The sequence below is a fragment of the Mauremys reevesii genome, linkage group 20 (assembly GCF_016161935.1).
Source record: "Mauremys reevesii isolate NIE-2019 linkage group 20, ASM1616193v1, whole genome shotgun sequence".
Lineage (NCBI taxonomy): Eukaryota > Metazoa > Chordata > Testudines > Geoemydidae > Mauremys > Mauremys reevesii.
The window spans coordinates 19,851,591-19,871,143 of NC_052642.1; the positions used below are offsets into that span (position 1 = coordinate 19,851,591).

The window sequence follows — 19,553 nt, forward strand, 5'->3', positions numbered from 1 at the left end:
AGGGTTTACAATTTCAAATGTTATCTATATGTAGTTAGCACAGTCTCACCTTCTTAGCATATAGAACAATCTTCTGGACTTGTCCTGTTTCAGCAAAACATTGAATGACCTTGTTAGGAACATTAGCTCTTAGATAGACACTAAGTGCCAATGTAGGGTCCACAGACTTCACTAGATCTCCCAATTCCTCTGAACACTCCAACTGTTTAGAAAGAATATAGTTAAGAATAACTCATTTTAATAAATGTAGACTGAATGAAGGTAGATCTACATATTCTAGGTCTAAAGGAGCATTCATGGTATAGTGCTGGGATAACAATCTTCATATATACATATAGCAGGTTGAAGAGATGTCAAAGTATTTTCCAGTAACTGTGGACTTAACAGTTTAAGTTGCTTTATGAAAAAATGCATCCTAGTTGGTCATTGTTCATGGGCCAAAGTTTTAGCATTACAAAAATATTTCAGGTAGTACCCTACATCTGTGGTGGCAGCAATACAATGGGCTACTGTCCTTAAATCTCAACCTATGATAGGATTAAGGAACACTTGTGTATCCTTGTTTTATTACTTGCATAAACTGGATCATTTTTCAGTTTGCTTTGGATTTTATTCCCTCTATCCTCCAGGTTTGATTAGCACCACTGAGTGAGATTTATATAAAAATCCCAGTTGATAGAGTCAGACTAGAGTCAACTGGCAATGATCCAGTAAGTCTGTATTAAAATTATTGTTCTGGTTGTTCTAAACTGGGGCAAGAGTGTACTTGTTCAGCATTGTGAGAAGGACTGGCTTACATCATTAGCTAGTGTCGTCTCCCTCCAGCTAATTAAGGAGTGGCTGGGGGGAGGAGTGTCCCTGCCCACAGCATAGCATGAGTCACAGTAAGCATGACAAGGGCCTTGAAAATAAAAAGTTCCTCAGAAATAGGGAAGTCTTTGAAAGGACACTTAAATGATATTCTTCACACATACACTCCTGCCTTGACTCAGCCCTGAGTCTTGGGAAGTAGAAACGGTTGTCAGTGTCAGTGAGTAGTAGATTAATGTAAAAGTATCATGGAGATGTATTGTTTACACTGAAACACTATGTCCTATATTCAAGGGGGCGGGGGGAGAATAATGATTCCACTACAAAATATCTATCCCACAAAGTCACATTACTGATTTTTGTGCAGGATATGGGTCTTAGTCCTTCCAGTGGCTATGACACAGCTGCTACTAGTAGAGATTACCCCAAATTATTTTAAAAAATGCACTGCAGCTTTACCTTATCCTCTTTTAACCATTTCTCCAGAAGCTGTTTGCGTCCCTGCTGAAGCACTGGCCTGCAGAGTTCCAAGGATTCATATTTGTTCAGCTGACCTTGGTCTAGCAGAATTCCAAAGTACTGGAGCAAGGGAGAAGTCTGACCTGGCTGTGCTTGAACGCTCTGGAACCGGCGTATGGTGTCTGGAGTACGCAGGATTCCCTTACAAAAGGTTAGAGGATGCATTTTATTCACCAGTTCTATTACCGAGTGACTTTGATCAGACATATTCAAAGAATTGTAAGAACTATTTCTTCACCTGCTCTGGTTAGCAGCTACACTAATGAGTGGCATTTTCTCCTGTAGTGTCACAACTGAAGAGTTAAAGCTATTTCTGTGTATGCTCTGGTACCAGCCCAGCACTGGCGTAAGATACATTAGAGATAACGTTTCAACCTTAGTTTGACAGTTTTGTACACATGCCTTTAACATCTAGTTGGAAAATATCCTGATAACTAGGACAGTAAAAAACTCAAATTCTAGAAGTAATGCAGCTGTTCGGTATGCACGACAGGCACTACCGGATGCCAAAAGGAATGATTAACACCACTGGATAGGTAGTGTAAAAAAAAAAAAAGAGTCCAAACAGCTACTGTCATGAGGAGCCTTCAACTTTTCAGATTTCATGTGGACTCTGGATATTCTTTGCTGCTGGTTGTCTCCCTTATCCCGTCTTTTACCACTGTAAAGCTTCAGATGCCCAAACTCAATCTCATTTTTACACCCAGGCTCCTACTCCCATAATCCTTTTCTTGAAACCCAACTAGTGCCCCTCTAATCCTGCAAGAGAGGTTTTTAAATAAAAACACATAGCTACAATATCAACTTTGATCCAGATTACTATGCTTGTGTCTTGTACTATTCTCCCCACCTATCTTTGTTCCTTCAATTTAGTCTGGCTGAAGGCCTGACTTTATATTTGTGTCCACTGCTGCAGTATGAACAGTCCACTGAAGAGGTCTGTCCTAGACAATTGCTTTGGTGAACACACCTGTTCAAGCCATTTCAGCAGTGCTACTTCCAAGAGCAAAATGCTGATCCTTCTAACACTTACCCATGTGAGTAGTCACTGACTTCAGTGCACATCTCAGATGAAGAGCAAACCTTGCAAAGGTTAAGAACGTGCTTAACTGTACATTTCCAGCTTTGATAAACATCTGTTTAGCAACACTTTATACCTTTGGTGCATTTGCTGCCACTTTTGCTGCCTCTGAGTAGTTTCCCTGGGCAAACAGTGCATTGAATTTTCGGGCAAAGAGTTCCTCAGCTCCTGCCAGATTGTTGCGGACAGCCATTCGCAAAGCTAGGTCAGGATTTTGCAGCACATTAGTGATGTAAGGAATTATGTTCTCTTCCTCTACACATACTGAGAGCACCTGAATTGGATTTAGAGGGGGAAAAAGGACATTTACAATCAGTGCATCTTCAGGCAGCAATTAAGAAGGTATACCAGCTGCTCAGAGTAGATGCATTCTTCAAGCATTTTCAATAGTGCCACAACAAAAAAAGTAATTGTTTAGGGTGAAGGTAGGAGTAACAGGTTAGATTAAGCAGAGGAATATTTAGACTGAATATCAGGAAGTATTTGCCACTGCGGTAAGCTATTTCTGCACGACAAGCTCTGAAGTCAAAGCCCCATTTCTTGGTCCTACAGTTGACTTCAACAGCATCATGAAGCAATTCCTTCATCCCAACAAGAGGGATGAGCACTAGGTTACCCAATAGGTCCCCACCATCTCATTTCATTTTTTTTATTCCCAAAAGAATTCTAGACCACCACATGAATTAGGGTTTAATAACTTTCCGAACGTTTAACTGAGTTGTCTCCTGAAATTGCAAGGTTGAATATACTGGTTGCCTGCAATGTCAATTTAAGATGTTTCCCTATCCAAACATTAAGATCTAGGGTTTCCAGACAGAGCCCACTGTTCAGAACCCAGAGTTTGCTTTATGCACAGCACTGAAATACTGAATACCATCAAAAAATTGCAGAATTACTGCTTAGTTAGCAAGTCTCTCCTTCCAAAATTCTATTGGATATTAGATGCTATAAGAAACCCTGAAGGGAATTTCCTTAGTCTTCATCCACAAGAATTTAGAAGCCAGCCCACCCACATATATTGCTCTGATTAAGATAGTTCTGCAAATATATAAAAGTCAGAGGGGAAGGAGTCCTCAAATTCTCCATCACACGTGTCTTTGCCAGAACGATTAGTTGAGTCTCTGAAGAGAGACTTGGACTGCTTCCATTCGTCTGCAAGATGACCTGACATATTGTCTATTCCTTTCAAGGACTCAGAATGCCACCTAAAGCAGTATTCCTAGCACAAAAGCCTGAAAAAAAAATTAAACCTATATCTAGGGCCCCTAAGATCACTGCTATGGCACAAACCAAAAATCAGTATCAATTTTACTTCTTACTCATAGAAGTGTTCAGCATCTGCATTCTATACCAAACCCTAATTGGAAACAGTGACTCTAATATTTAGAGATGAACAGACTAGATTTTGCTAGTTACACAGCTAAAAGCTCTTCCCACTCACTAGAAAGCACTCATCTCCATCTAGCACTGCAGATTGTGCGCTAGTATGTACAAGGACAGAGCAATGTGTGATTCAGATGTTGTAATGGCCAAAGTTCCCCCACTCATTGCTTCCAGGAGAATGTGTCTAGTAGTATTTTACGGGAAGATTAGATAATCTGAGGGAGAAGTTATGAACTGTAAATATGATTGTGGGATTAAACAGATTCTCCTCAAGTAATTCTACAAACACTGATATCAAGTTTGAGGAATTCTCTGATCTCCTATTCTACCATGTTTATTGCCTTATGTTTAAAACAGCAAGTTCTTAAGTTGCTATATGGCACTAAAATGCAGAAGGCATGGAGCACTAACTACCCTTTTGAACTGAAAGAATTTATACAAGTTTTTCCCCCCAAAGCCTGATCTGCATCAGAGAAATTCCTTGTTTTGTGGTAAGATTTTACTACCTTTATAGAAGATCTGGACTCTCAAGGACAGCACTGGCAGCAGCTCATGTTATCTATTGATATAGGTTACCTTTCTACTGTAAATATTGAATTTGAACTTGTTTTAAAACAAGTTCAGCTAGGTGGAATGAAAGGATTCTTATACCAGCAAGCTGCCTTTCCACACAACAGAAGTTTTATGTGCAAGTTACAGACAAGTTTCTATATAGGTAAACTCAAGTCTATTTTAATAGACAATTCTTCCCAATTAAGACATGACAACTATTTTCTGCCTTTCCTGTTTTATGCACCAGAACTTAAGATTTGAGCCACCAATGATCACTGTTCAGGCATCTAATTCCACCCCTTTTCATAAAAGGAGGGCAGATTTCTGCACCTGACACCACTATGAGCTTTAACTCTTGCCCACCTCCACCTCCCCAAAAAGGTATGCTGCTAGAGGCAGATTTAGACATAATGAAAAGTAGAGCACTTTAATATCAGTAATGTTAAACATGGTCACACACACACACCCACCCCTGGGGGGGACCCACCACCACACAACCTGATGCTAGTCAAACATTCATCAACTCTGATCAGTTATCACCTAGTATCTCATTTAGAGGCCAGCCTGTAAACTGTTCCATGAAGGAGATAGTCATGATGCCTGACAAGTATCCTCTTTACATTTCTGTTAACACTCAGTCTTCTAGGAGAAACTTGCAGTGCGTATACTGACTTAGGCACTTTCACTTCAAATGACTATCACTTGTTCCCATTCCCCTCCCACTCTAATCTTGCTGGGACAACCTAGCCAAGTGCTCTAGGAACAGGATTTCCTTACTTGTCCCTTTCTGTTAACTCCTATAATTCCAGCGGTTGCTTCATGCGGTGCAGTGACAAATATGGTTTCTCCACTGATTCTGTTCATGTAGATGCAGGTGCCAGTTTCAAGGTCATACAAATGGATGTACCCGTATTTTGTTATCAGAAACACCACATCATGTTTTTCACTAATCTGCAAGACAAGAGTAAGGTTGAATAATCAGTGTATTTAAAACCTTGCTTTAAAGTCAAATTTGTTGCAATGTTACAATGGTTAGCATGAAGGGGCACAATTGTTTTGATTGCACAAAGTGACTTTCTTACTGAATTGTGCTTGAGTGTGTGTGTGCGCGCACTTTACAGCATAGTAGCAGAATATCTACTTTATTATATTGTCATTTGGGCTTACATATATCAAAATAGCAGGATACTTGTTCTATAAAGGGGAAAGGATAATCAGCAATTAAAAACAGCTTACAAAGTTTAAGGCTGGGGGTGTGGGAGAGATGTACTTAAACTCTGCTGAACTAAATGTATTGGATTTTAGGACATGTATTTTTATTTGCAAAACCTCCGATTCTGTAGCTGCACAGGAGTGTGTATATATTTATCATCCTGCTATATTACCATATCCCTGAGAGTCAGAGTCAATCTCATATCCTTCCATCTTGGTCTTGGACATCTACCATACCTGCATTGCTACAGGAAAGTCATTCTGTGCTTCAGGAGGAAAGAAGACATCCACTGCTTTCTTGGGAAATGGTTGGTTCCCTGTTGGTGGTGTGCCAACTTCAATGATATGCAACTGTACAACAGATGAGATTGGTTAATACATACTATATATTTCCTGAAATATTGCATATCTACATGGTTGCTCAAATTCATTGGGCACTGTAGTCAGATTAGAAAGTGGTAACAGACATAAGTGCTTTGTTTGCTGCCACATGAGCCTCATTATCAATCTTACAAAAAAATTCAGATTGTGTGAACAAGAATGCTATATATCAGGGCATCTGATCTTACTGTAGATCACAGAAGCTTTTCCTTAGTTAATTCATAGATCACATTAAGCCACAGGTCTTCCCATATTCATGAGGCCATCAGAAGTTCCTCTATCACTCTGGGTGTAACCATCTTCCCCCAATATTGCTATGAAAAGCCATTATTGGCTACTCAGTTGTACTGCCATTTAACTGTTAGCTTGTGTATTTCTACATATGCCTCCAGTCTGACAGCATTTGGCACAGAAATTCAAGTTCAGTCACTTACAAAGTAATAAGCTGCATGTTTGTGTTTTATTATAATTGTCAGCCAGAAGCCAAACATTCAGACAAGTTCTCTTTTCCAGTTTAGTCTGTTCCAGTCATGAACTCATTTGCTATTCCAAAAATATAGTTTTGAGAAGGCATGTTTGGCTCCTAATGGAATCGTCTGAAGTTAAGAATTAAAGTGAACACTGTCTAGTATCAGGACTCTCAGACTTTAAAAGGTCAGAAGGGACCATTATGATCTAGTCTGACCTCCTGCACGATGCAGGCCACAGAATTTCACCCACCCACTCCTGTAACAAACCCCTAACCTAAGTAGGAAGAGCTCTGCCATCTAAAAAAGTATGAGGTCCATTGTCAAAGTCAAGCACCAGAACTTTCACTTTCTTCAGTTCAAAATTTGGGTATTTGGACATCTGAACAAGCCATATCACTAAAGTTTTCTAATGTCCCCAAAAATATAGGTTTATTCATTATAAATGAACAACCCATTTGGAGAATCATCTGCCTAAGGGTTCTGGTAGTGATTCTGCTAGGAGCAGAGTTAAGATTTATGCACATGCATAAAAAAAAAAGCTATTTGAGGCTAGAGATCACTTAAAGCCACAAGATTCCTACATAAAGGAAGCACTTCCTTCCAAAACAGAGGAGAAAAGGCAAACACTAACAAGCTCAGGGAAAGTCTATAGATGCATGCACTATATAGTCTAACCTCTCTAGGGTTGCTTTTTGAAATCCCCCGTTTACTCCCAGGCTAAATATTCTAAAGCAAAATGAGGTAGATGGCATCCAGAATCAGAGCTTACCTTGCCTCCAGCTTGACCTCTTACTGCAAAACAGAAGAGAGTAGATTCCTCAGCATTACCTTCCATCTTGAACTGAGCAAAACTAGCTGCATGCCCCTCGATAGGCTGGGACACTTTTCTATCTACAGAATAAAGCTGCATGGCTCCCACAACACGATTTTGCTAAACAAAACGTGAAGAGAAGTTAGTGAAAGCATTTTCCCCTTCACAATACTACCTTAAGTGCTGGCAGATTGTAGTGTGAAAAACAGTTCTTGTTTAGCTTGTTCTTAAGTCAGCATCTTGAGTCTGTAAACTAGTTAATTTTTTTGCTGATTTGATTTGTACAGTAAATCCATTGTATCAGAATGACGATACAAAACTGAGATGGCCAGCTAAACACTGGATGTAGAAGAAAAATAGAGTCTCCAAATAAAGTTCATTCAGAGTTAAGGTCCCCCCCCCCCCCCCAAGTCTCAGTTTAAGAGAGTCTTTGGCCTTAGCATATCTAGAATCAACTATTCATTGTCTTTGTAACAAGACAGAGGAATCAGAATATCATTACACACTGAGGGAAGTTATGCAGCTTACAAAAAAGGGTGTCAGTCAAGTTTTGGCCTTCCAGACTGGTGTAATCAATAACTGTTCAGTACCTGTGCAGATATGCCAGTCAGAAGTAACCATTTCTGCTTAGCATCTGTACGATAGTTGATGATCTGGCATCCTGCAAGACTAGAGTGTCGGTCAAACATTTTCACAGGCTGAGATTCTCCCTCCATGCTCCAGTGGTAGACTGCATTGTCAGTTACAAGAGCAACAGTGTTCAGCGAAATCCATTTCCAGAAGGTAACATCATCAGTCATAGTATGAGCCTTCATTTTACTCTTCATCTCAATGTTAAAGATTTGAAGTGTTTTCCCAGCTAAAAAACACAAGTTCAACTCAATAAGCTGAGTTAGCAGATCTCCCCTTCAAATACCATGATAGCTGCACTATGAAGTTAGACTTAGCATCTAGCCTTCCTCTTAGGAGGATGGCATAATGCACTGCACATGCCTATGACATTCATAGTGATCAGCTAAACTATTAGCCAGACATTTCTAAAGCTATGTTATTACTGCACATGGCTGTACAAAAAACCCTGACCTCTCAACTGGCTGTTGCTTAACCAATTTTGAACAGATGGTGGAAACAGCTTTTTAATTAAGTGACAAACCATCTGAACAATTTCAGTTTTATCAGTTACAGGTAACTGCATTTTTAAATGTACACATTTAAGAACACATTCAGTTGAATTTCTCTTGAAACTTGTTAGGTGTCAAAAAATCTGTCCACATCTGTTTCAAGTATAATAAACCACAATGATCAAAAAGTGGGCTCTGTCAGGTTTGTTTGTAATTCTGTTTCATTAACCAAAACACTTATAAATTGGTAAGCTAACAGGTTAACAAAACAAAGGATCTTTAGCTGCAACAGACCAGAGATAAATATAAACTACATAGGGGACAGGGAGGGTAGAGGGGAGAACCAGAACAAGGGACTAATGCAAGCTCCAGTGGATAGGGAAAGGCAAATGTTTTGAATTACATGGAAGGGTAAATACACATGTCCAAAATAACGATGCTGTCACCCACTGTATTCCTTCTGCCACCAGAATAATGCTTAGATTCATTCTATAGTAGCATATGCTGAAGAATCACTGCTACTTTTAAAGGGGAACAAAAAAGTTTGAAGTGGCATGCCAAAAAATTCTGGCTCAGCTAGTTGCTAATTCGGGGAATGTAGAGAGCAGAAAGGTCAAGCTATTCCCGTTATTAATAGACACATGTATCAGTGAAGGACTAGCTAATCACATTCATATGATCTTTACTGTAAGAGATGCAAAACAGAGGCTATTTTATTTGCCCTGGTGGCTATTAAAAGCTAACTGTCAAAAGTTTGTTGCATACTTTCAAAACTAGGTCTCAGAGTTAAAGCTTAAGAAAGGAGTCCCATATGGGTCACGGTGTCAGTCTACTACAGGTTTTGGTTTGGTTGACAGTCACTCTGCTAACAAGATAGCCACATTCCAAGGCATATAAGGATGGAAATAGAGGTTAAGGAATGCTGCATCTGAACTGCAAATAATGAGAAGTTTGGTGTTATGTGCTAGAGATACTACAGTTCATCTAAATCAAGGTCTTTCTTGTTTTGCACCATTTCATAATGCTATTTTTCAAGTATGGGGCATTAAAGTTAACACAAGGGATAATGTAAGGGAACTAGAGTACAGTCCAGTTTTATTTCCATCCCATACAATATGCAAAGCACACCAAGGGAAAAACAACCAGACTTGAGTTGTAAGAGTCATAATCCTGCTTATAAAAAGTCTGAAGGGTCCTAAGTTTACTGCTTTAGGCCAAGTGCAACTGTAGAGCTTTCCAACTGGTACTTTTTGAAGTAAGTTTCCTAAATTTGGAGTACACAGTTTCCTTAACCTCTTCAGTGCTATTCTAAAGAATATCTAGGGATGAGCATGTAGGCCGTTGTCTGCTCTTACACCTTAATTATTCAGTAACGTGCACTATAAGCCTTTAAGCCTGTAAGCCTTTGGACTTTGGTATTCTCTTTTCATAGAACAGGACAAAAACTAATACAATCTAAATTGAGAACTCACCATCTGCATACACAAGAAAGCATTAGAGATGCAACAAACAAAATAGGAGTACAACATTAAAACCATCAGAAAGATTAATGTAACTATTTAATGTCTGAGTCCAAAGCAATACAGGACAATAGATGAGAAATTAAGAGAAAGCTTTTACTTTAATCAGATCTAATAGATTAGCTCAGAGGTAGGCAACCTATGGCACATGTGCTGAAGGTGGCACATGAGCTGATTTTCAGTGGCACTCACACTGCCCAGGTCTTGCCCACTGGTCTGGGGGCTCTGCATTTTAATTTAATTTTAAAATGAAACTTCTTAAACATTTTTAAACCCTTATTTACTTTACATACAACAGTAGTTTAGTTATATATTATAGACTTTTAGAAAAAGAGACCTTCTAAAAATGTTAGTGTATTACTGGCATGCAAAACCTTAAATTAGTGAATAAATGAAGATTTGGCACACCACTTCTGAAAGGTTGCCAACCCCTGGATTAGCTTGATCTAATTCATGAATACCTTCTACCTAACTTCAAAAATTAAGCTAATCATTTGAATTTCCAAATAGTTTAATCCTCCCTAAAAAATGGGCAAATACACAGTACTCTTGAGCATAACTGTCAATGGACGACTTAGTACATGTTTGACCTTGCACTACAATTTTAGTGTACTGTGGAGGATATAGTTTTTAATTTGTTGTGTAATATGTAGTTTGATAGAGTTTGACTTTTGTATCTTTTAAATCTGTACAGCATTTATGACTCATGAATTTTTCAAAATGCACTAAACTATAAAGTTGTTCATCCTCGTTTGACTCACTCGGCACACCCTCTGCCCCCCTCCCACAACCCCCAGGAGGTCAGATCTGAGAACAGATGGACAGCAATAATCCTTTTATCCTCCTCTCCTTCCCCTGCCCCAAAAGGGAGTCCAGGTTTTTTGGGGCAGGGAGCTTTAGCAAGCAGTCACCCGAAACCCCTTTTGTTCCATGAAGTTACTATTAACTAGGAATTTCAGACAAGTATTTCTCTGGCTTCCATAGCTGGACTAGCCACCACAAGCTGTAAGATTGTGTTAGACAGTCTATTCTTCACCAAGCAAAATCCTGATCTCAGCTGTAGGTGGAGCAATACTAGAATACAGAAAAGCAGACAGCAAGTCATTATCAAAACTTGCTGCAAATCAGCAGCATTCCATTCAACAAGTCTAGGATGACAGCTTAGCTGAGGATAGCTAAGACAAGGATAGAGATTTTCCATGGTGAATTTTGGGAAAGGCAGACAAACATCTTAGAGCAACCAGCATGCTCTTTTAGAACGTCTGCCCAAAATCTGGATTAACCTTTGAATATGAACTCTTCAGTCTTCAAAAACAATGGATTTGCCCTGAACTGGTAGTTTACACAGAAAGTTATACAATATACTCAGATCTTAAAACACAAGATGTTCTTTTCATACCTTTTAGTGCAATGACTTTGCTAGCAGGATTCATGATAGCACTGTCAGCCGAAATTGGTCTGCGAATGGGATTGCTGGGGTCATTCATGTCAATGATCACCACTTGTGCTTGTTCTCCTACCTTCTCTCTTATGCAGATGAATTTGTCTGACTCCATAGTCAGAGTACTGAAGCCAATGTTAGCTGGGTTGATCCCCAGATTTTGGAGCTAGAAGACAAAAATAAAAGAAGTTTAGTCACACTAAGTTTGTATTACACAGGATGATCATCAGCTGAAGTCTGGTTCATGAAATCTACTCTATAAAGTGAACAATAACCATGAAGCTTTGTCAGAAAGTATTCTTTTGCAAGCTTTCCCCTATGATAGGTCTTTTATTGCCAAGGGCATGAGATAGAGGTCCACCACCTGAAAGGTGTGTTTGAGCACAACTGGAGGAAAGCCTGCTACGCTTTATTCCAAGATGGGTTCCAGAGCATTTGTCTTACATTTAAAAAGGTTCAAAATTTTAGTCTGATCTTGAGTATGAGGTATGTTCTCAAACTTTGTTGCACTACAACCCCTGTCTGATGACAAAAATTACTACACGACCCCAGGAGTGGGGACTGCAGCCTGAGCCCACCACCCCTGGTGGAGGGGCCAAAGCCCAAAGGCTTCAGCCCTAGGCCAGGCAGGCCTGTAACCTGAGCCCTGCCACCCAGGGCTGAAGCCAAAGTCTGAGCCCCAGGCCCCAGCAAGTTTAAGCTAGCCCTGGTGACCCCATTAAAATGGGGTCCTGACCCACAGTTTATTCTTCTAGAGCAGCAGTTCTCAAAGTAACTTATGGTAGGTCCACATGAGAGCTGGAAGGTGCAGATTCCAGGCTGAGAAGACATACCCTACACTCATTGATAGAGAGAGCGCATGCACTAAAAATAGGAGTGGTTTAGCCATAGTGTTAAGGGCTAGCCACTCAAGTACAATTCCATCTGAGACCATAGACAGGTACTTTGAGTGGTCAGCCCCTCTGGTTGTTCATGCTGCCATGGCTACACTTCTACTTTTAGTGCACTAGCTCAAACACTGCTCAAGCACAGGTATCCCACCTCAAGCTGGAATTTGAGTTGTCCATGTAAGTTTCTGGTAGTTCTCTCCTTCCAAAAAGGTATACACTGAAGCCAGAGTGAATGGCTTAATCTAGGAATTGAGAGCAGTGTGTTGGACAACTCAGCTACATCTGAGCCATTTTTGTTCTGATGTGGATTATGGTGTATTCAGTATTCAAGCCTCAAACTAGTTTTAGCGAACGGCTAAGGATTTAATTTCTTCACTGACTACCTCAATTAAAAAAAACTTTGAATTTTAGACCATTAACTATAAACCTGAGTATGTTAGATGAAGTTCTCATTTGTCTTAACCACTTCTGTACTGGTTAGATTAGAGAGTAAATTTACACTTAGGTGTTTAACAAGGACTGCATAAAAACAAAAAAAGTCAGGCTAGTGGCTCAAGTAGTGCAGTTAACACTTCCCAGAGGGTAAGGGTGGAGCGCACAGAACACTGCCTACTACTGCATGAAGAATTTACTGAGCCAGGCAGCCACCCCTTCCTGCTTAGACCTGATCTGCCTCTCTTGAGAAATTAGTTGATTAAAAGCTTACTTTAGAAGTAGGAGCTTAGGGGGAAAAGGTTCAGTTCAAGTGTTTGAAGGGAGTATGCTTTATTTAATTTTAAATGCTTTAAGTGTTTAAAACCAAGCTTTAGCCAGCAAAGCTCAGCAGTACAAATTTTTCTGGGGGGGGGGGGGGGGTCAAGGTATTGAGACCCAAGTTCAGCTCCTGTTTCTAACACACTGACTTTTAGGACAAATGACAACTTGTGCCTCAGTTTCTTCACTGGTAGAAGTGGAGAGTAGCTACCTAACAGGGATGAGACATTTTGTAAGGCTTAGATCTTTGGACGAAACTATAGGATTGCAATTAATTTACAGTAGTATCAAAGTTGTGGGAAGATGAGTGGTCTTATTCTCCCACTTAAAGTTCAGAACTGTGTGTTCATTTACAATTAGACAATGCTTAGTAACCAAGGCATATTTAGTTCTAAAGTGAATAGGTCAAACACGTGGCTCCTTGACAGAGTTTGGTCTTTAAACAAAGCTACTTTTGAAGAACAGTGTTCTGGAAACCACATGTTAAATTTGAGTAAAATGTTGGTGTTCTAACAGTCTCTTATCAGTTATACTTGGTGCAGGCTTTATGAAAGGCTCCACCTTAGCAATTCCATTAGTCTTCTCTTGCACACTCTGATAAAGAGGGTGTGTCATACTGTGCTATTCTGCTCAACCTTCCTTTTCCCACAACATTGTGAAAGGAGTTTATGTAAGTTGGTTGCTTCTAGAGTGCCAGATTAGAATGGAGGATGCCTTAAAAGCGACTTTTAGAAAGAATCCGTATGATCTAGTGCAGTGGTTCTCAACCATAGATAACACCTACCCCTGGGAGTATGTAGAGGTCTTCTGGGGGTACATGAATTCATCTAGATATTTGCCTAGTTTTACTACAGGCTATATAAATAGCACTAGTGAAGTCAGTACAAACTAAAATTTCATACAGGCAATGCCTTGTTTATACTGCTCTATATACACCTCTACCCCAGTATAACACGACCTGATATAACATGAATTTGGATATAATGCGGTAAAGCAGCACTCCAGCAGAGCAAAGCAAGTTCAATATAATGCAGTTTAACCTATAACATAGTAAGATTTTCTGGCTCCTGAGGACAGTGTTATATCGGTGTAGAGGTGTACTATAAATATGTACTTTACAATATAATTAGAGTATACACTAAAAATGAGAACAATTTTAGTAATAGTGTGCTGAGATGTGTATTTTTATGTCTGATTTAGTGAACAAGTACTTTAAATGAGGTGAAACTTTGGGGACGAGGGGGTAAGAAGATAAGACAAATCAGACTCCTGCAAGGGATCCAGTAGTCTGGAAAGGTGGTGTGCCTCTGATCTAGTGAATCATGATTGGAATCAGAAACCTAAGGCTTACCCCAAACCGCTACTGACTTACACAAGGCAACAGAGTCACTTAAGTCACAAAGTGTTACTCCACATTTCCCTCCCAACAAACCCATCATTACTTCCCAAATGAGGAAATTCCTTCTTAGTTCACAAAAGCATTGTGAGCTTCATGGTTTTCACAGAAACTTTAGTTTTATTCTACTCTCTAGCTTAACCTAATATTAATGGGACAAGCTATTTGTCTTTTAGATCAGAAGATCTAAACTACTTCTGCCACAAAGTGAACAGATGTTCAATGCTGAACAAGTTTCCGCCCCGCAAAAAAAAAAAAAGAGTCAGATCATCCATTGAAGAGCTTCACGGGAGAATCTATCTGCTATGGGCCAGATTTTCAAGCTTAAGCAAAAGTGTGCAAGTCAGCTTTTCCACATGCATATATTCACATCTGCATCAAGGTTTGTATGCTGTTTGAAAGTCTAGGTCTATTTATAAAAAAGGCACCATCCAATTGGCAGGTTAACCAAGCTTTTACTTGTGTTGACTGTGCCATGTCTAGTTTAAACTGGGCTCCTTGGGGACAGAGATGGAGTTCTTCTGTACAACTTAATGTGAATAAGGTCAGACAATGTACTAAGTCATTAAACTCATTTTAATTCTATTTAAGTTCCACTCTATCCTTCTAGCCACTGTTGGACAATGCAAGCCACTCTTCCCCTCCAAAGAGGGAAGTGCCTTATGTTTACACTAGACAGCCACAGCTAATCCAAGGAACAAGAGACTAGCCACTACTACAGTAATACTGTTGCTCAGTGAACCCTACTCCTCTGCTTAAGCATCCCATAAGCTTCTCCTGAATGCTTGATGTTTAAAAGTTACTGCTGTATTTCACATTGCAAGCCATGGGAGAGACCACATTGCAATTCAGCTTACTAGTCATTACTAGACTTCTGTTTATACAGGCAGGCAACAAAACCAAGCAACATTTGGGACAGAACAAGTGATGAGATGCCCAATTTACCAACCTATAAAATGGGTATGTTGTGACATATGGAAATTTCCTGCAGTATCCTTAAACTTTAATAAATTTTTCAAGTATTTTTAGATTAAATGCAAAGTTCATGTCTTATTGTGGGCTGGGATTGCATGCAACTTCTCAGGGAGGGGGAGATGGGAAGTGAACCCTGAGAAGAGTAATAAACTTTAAAGGACTTCATTGAAAGAGTATCCAGACAAGAATGTACTTCTGGGACATCATCAAGTAGTTGCCTGGAGAACCTCTCGAGGAAGGTGAATGCAAATTCCCTGACTTCCAGTTATGCAAAAACCACAAAAAACCCCATGAACCTTTTGAACCTATAGTCAGAAGAGAGGACCACTGTCTGTCAATTACCTATTCCTGGAGTCTCAAGATCAAAGGCTCAGCTATATAAAGGCGAGACTAACCTCTTCATAACAGCTTTAACTCAGAACTAGCACACCTATGAACTTGTTACCACAGGAAAACCCTGTTGAGGTTTGAAGGACTCACTACCAGAGCCCATGCTGGAGTTGGGAGCTGACTGCTGACAAGTTTATCATGCATGTATTTTCTTTTGGTTGCAAGATGTTTTCACTTTAAGTGTGCTTGCTTAGTCAGCTGTGTAGTAACTTAACACTACTGGGAATTACATTATTTGTAGCCCTCAAAGAGAAAGCAAAGTGCAGGCACTGGCTTGTTTTGGCAGTCTGTCTTGCTGGGGATACCAGTGTGGACATGAAACTGAAGCCTAACACACTCCTGGTCAGAGGGAGAAAGATATAGGTCTCTGCCCAAGAAAGGTGATAATTAAGGAGCCTAGAATGTGCACTCTTGGTGGACCAATGAGGAGGAACACAGGTGCAGTTTCCATGGACTGTGAAACATTTTTCTTCTCATTTCTGACTTTGGTATTGAGGCAAAAATTGGTACAATTCCTGACCTCAAGTTAGTGCTCCAACCATGCTCCCATGGAAGCTTGAGTCTGCTCAATCACTTTTCTTCCCACTCACTCTGCAAAGAGAAAGTCCTGCCCAAGAACTGACATGGCAGATCATGAGCCTTGAACAAACATTTCCCACATCTCTCATTCTGGCAGAGGCACTAAATAAAGTAGATGCTTATTTAGAATCCCACTTTTTAGTTGCATGATTTCATCAAGAGCCTAGGTCTCCAGTTAGGCTATCCTTGCTTCTAAATTATATAACAAGGTTCAAAATGGCTGTATGAACTGAACTGTGTGCAAAACTGTCAAAGTTACATTTACTGTAGGAACTATAAGGCAGACCTCAAGCAGACATTGTACAATTTCACCCTAGTATGGTAGTTACATTGCTGTGGGATCCAAGCTAGGAATTGCCTGAATCTATGTGCTGAGTAACTTTCTGTTCAATTTCAGATTGTCCATTCCCAGAAAGTAAGGGAAAAGTTGAATTTCTAACAATTTCATATGTCAAGTCACTCTGCATAAGGAAATTCAGTAATTATCTTGACTAAATGGAGGGTCAAAATGAAAGCTTAAGCAACTTGTGTCTGTATATAACTCAAAGTATAACAGTTCCTTCTGAACATTTTTCCAGCATTTTAGTTTAATAACCTCAGTGGGTGAGCATATATTCTGTAGGAGACAGCATACACAAAACTTCAATTGCTTTTGAGTGATTTTCCAAGTCAATATTCTTGCTTCTGTTACCAAAGAACTGTTAGACAGCTGGAGTTGTCTATACAAACAGGTTTAGAGAGTTGTATCCTTTTTTCCTATCCAGGTGTCTTGGACCTGAAGTGTTCCACATGAGCAAGGAGTATAGTGATTAAGTTGAAGAGGGAGTGTGTCATACTCACTGAATGATTTACCTTAGACACATGACCAAGTGCAAATACTACTGTAAAAGCCACACCTTCCTAAGTAGCCATTCACATACATGTGATAAGATATACCACTCCCTTACTACAGGTATGTGCTAAAATTGCAATTCATTTGTTATCTTCAATTGTCTGCAGAGCTTTTATTTGAAAAGTCTTCTCTTATGGTGAGGGATTACAGGATGTTTCCTCCCATGCACTCCACACTACTCCTGAGCTAGACTACCAGAATGATGGTGTTATGATCAGTAGAACAGCAGCACTCATACTCTCATTGAGCGTTGCAATTGCTTGCAACTTGAACAAGAACTTTGTTATTGGTACTTGTCTAGAACACTTCCCGATAATGAATGTGATTACTTCTGTGAACTTGACCTGTATTTCACCTCTGCCTGAAGAGATGCACCTTTACTTCAGCAGGATTGAAAAGTGAAGATGAACAGGAATATTTTCAGGTTAATTGAAATCTGAGATTAGACAAATACACTGCTGTTCACATCTACCAACTGTAGACTTTAAACTTCACTGTATTTAAAATCAGTTAAAGTCAGGAGTGTCTTTTTCTGCACTGGTCTTAAGGTTACCCATGTCTGGCTAGACTATGGCCCTAAACTCAAAAAAAGTTTACTTTTTTTAAATTCTGAGTTACTCTATTTGTAATTGTTAAGACTCGACAGATGGTAGTCAGTCATCCCAGTGAAGTCAGGGCTTAACCACCACAGTATCCAGGCAGCTTCCACTCGAGGCAGATTTACCTTAAATAATCATGGCCCAACTGTACCATCTGCGAGAAGTAGTGCTTTGTGTATTAGTGTTTTTGATGCTGGTGCCACAAGACATGTGTTATCAGATTGCATTTAGGTTGGTTAACAGCAGACACAAGTAGCAATTTAACTTTGTCAAGCTGGATCCTAGTTAAGTTGGTTTAGAACTGGCATCTTTGACGTTCAGCTATTACACAAAACTAGTCCAAGCTTTAGATGTTCACCATGGCAGCTCAGAGTAACTTGTTTGATTTTATTGGCATTTGCCCACAGATCATGGAGAAACATTCCCTTCCAAGCTCTGATACAGAATGTATCTAAACAATGAAAGTTCATTGACAGACTAGTATGTTAGGGTCATCCCTAGCCAGCTTTCAGCCTATGCCATACTTCTAGAATTAGAGTAGCTGGAATTCCATGTTGACCATACAGAAGTGATGGAATGAGGGGAAGAAAAGCCAGCTTTGCCTAGGTCTTCCTAACCAACAGTAGTTAGGGACTAACTTTACAGCCTTCAGAACATTCCTAGATGTCCCAGTATCAAACTCATGTAGGCCAGGTAGGACACTTATTTCCATAAGAATTGTAGTGGAATAGTAAATGTTAGATCTTAATATTGCTATATGGCAGTAGAACTTATTGGTAGATGCAAATGCACCCTTTCAAATGCTTTAAGGGTATGTCTTCACTACCGGCCGGATTGGTGGACAGCAATTGATCCAGTGGGGACTGATGTCTAGTCTAGATGCAATAAATCGATCCGAGTGCTCTCCTATTGACTTCTGTACTCCAGCTCGGTGAGAGGCGCAGGTAGAGTTGCTGGGGGAGCAGCAGTCAACTCACCAGAGTAAGTCGATCTAAGTATGTCAACTTCAGCTACGTTATTGACATAGCTGAAGTTGCATAACTTAGATTGATTCCCCTTCCCCCACTCCCAGCCCCAGTGTAGACCTAGGGTAAGTAAAAACTAGAAATTGAAATAGGCTAACTGCATGCTATTGTGACAGTCTAAACCAGGGGTCAGCAACCTTTCACAAGTGGTGTTTTGAGTCTTCATTTATTCACTCTGATTTAAGGTTGTGTGCCAGTAATACATTAATGTTTTTAGAAGGTCTTTCCATAAGTCTATAATATATAACTAAACTATTCTTGTATGTAAAGTAAATAAGGTTTTTAAAATGTTTAAGAAGCTTCATTTAAAATTAAATTAAAATGCAGAGCCCCCTGGACTGGTGGCCAGGACCCAGGCAGTGTGAGTGCCACTAAAATCAGCTCACATACCGTCTCTGGCATGTGTGCCATAGGTTGCCTACCCCTGGTCTAAACCCAACAACCTCCATTAAATTTACTAAGCACCAGTGTACTTGTCTAGGCAGAAGACAACTAGTCTATAATTAAACAGTGAGGCAGGTGAATTAAAGACAGGACGGAGTTAGATTTGCTTGGCTTTGCTCTAATAAAATGTTGCGGTAAAGAGGTTATTTAACATGGGCTAGTGTTTGTGGTTCTTGCAGAAGTAGTTTTTTGGAGTTTGCTCCATGTACAGTGAACCATTATGGAAGTTTAAAGGTAACCAACAATGAGAAATTTGATGTATGCCCCTTTTTGTCTTTGATGTAGAAAGGGCTTGGTTTGTTTTTCCTA

The 19,553-nt window shown here is 39.8% G+C and overlaps 1 protein-coding gene across 2 annotated transcripts in view; it reads right to left on the reverse strand.

Annotated features, from left to right (window-relative positions):
- Window positions 1-19,553, reverse strand: part of CLTC (clathrin heavy chain) — a 53,300-nt gene that overhangs the window by 22,517 nt on the left and 11,230 nt on the right. For both annotated transcript variants that reach the window (XM_039507380.1, XM_039507381.1), the window contains exons 2-9: window positions 11,260-11,467; window positions 7,810-8,078; window positions 7,178-7,339; window positions 5,795-5,908; window positions 5,123-5,296; window positions 2,487-2,684; window positions 1,270-1,470; window positions 50-202 (exon numbers count right to left, since the gene is read on the reverse strand). In XM_039507380.1, coding sequence (XP_039363314.1) covers window positions 50-202; window positions 1,270-1,470; window positions 2,487-2,684; window positions 5,123-5,296; window positions 5,795-5,908; window positions 7,178-7,339; window positions 7,810-8,078; window positions 11,260-11,467 — 1,479 coding nt within the window. The remainder of the gene's footprint in view (window positions 1-49; window positions 203-1,269; window positions 1,471-2,486; window positions 2,685-5,122; window positions 5,297-5,794; window positions 5,909-7,177; window positions 7,340-7,809; window positions 8,079-11,259; window positions 11,468-19,553) is intronic.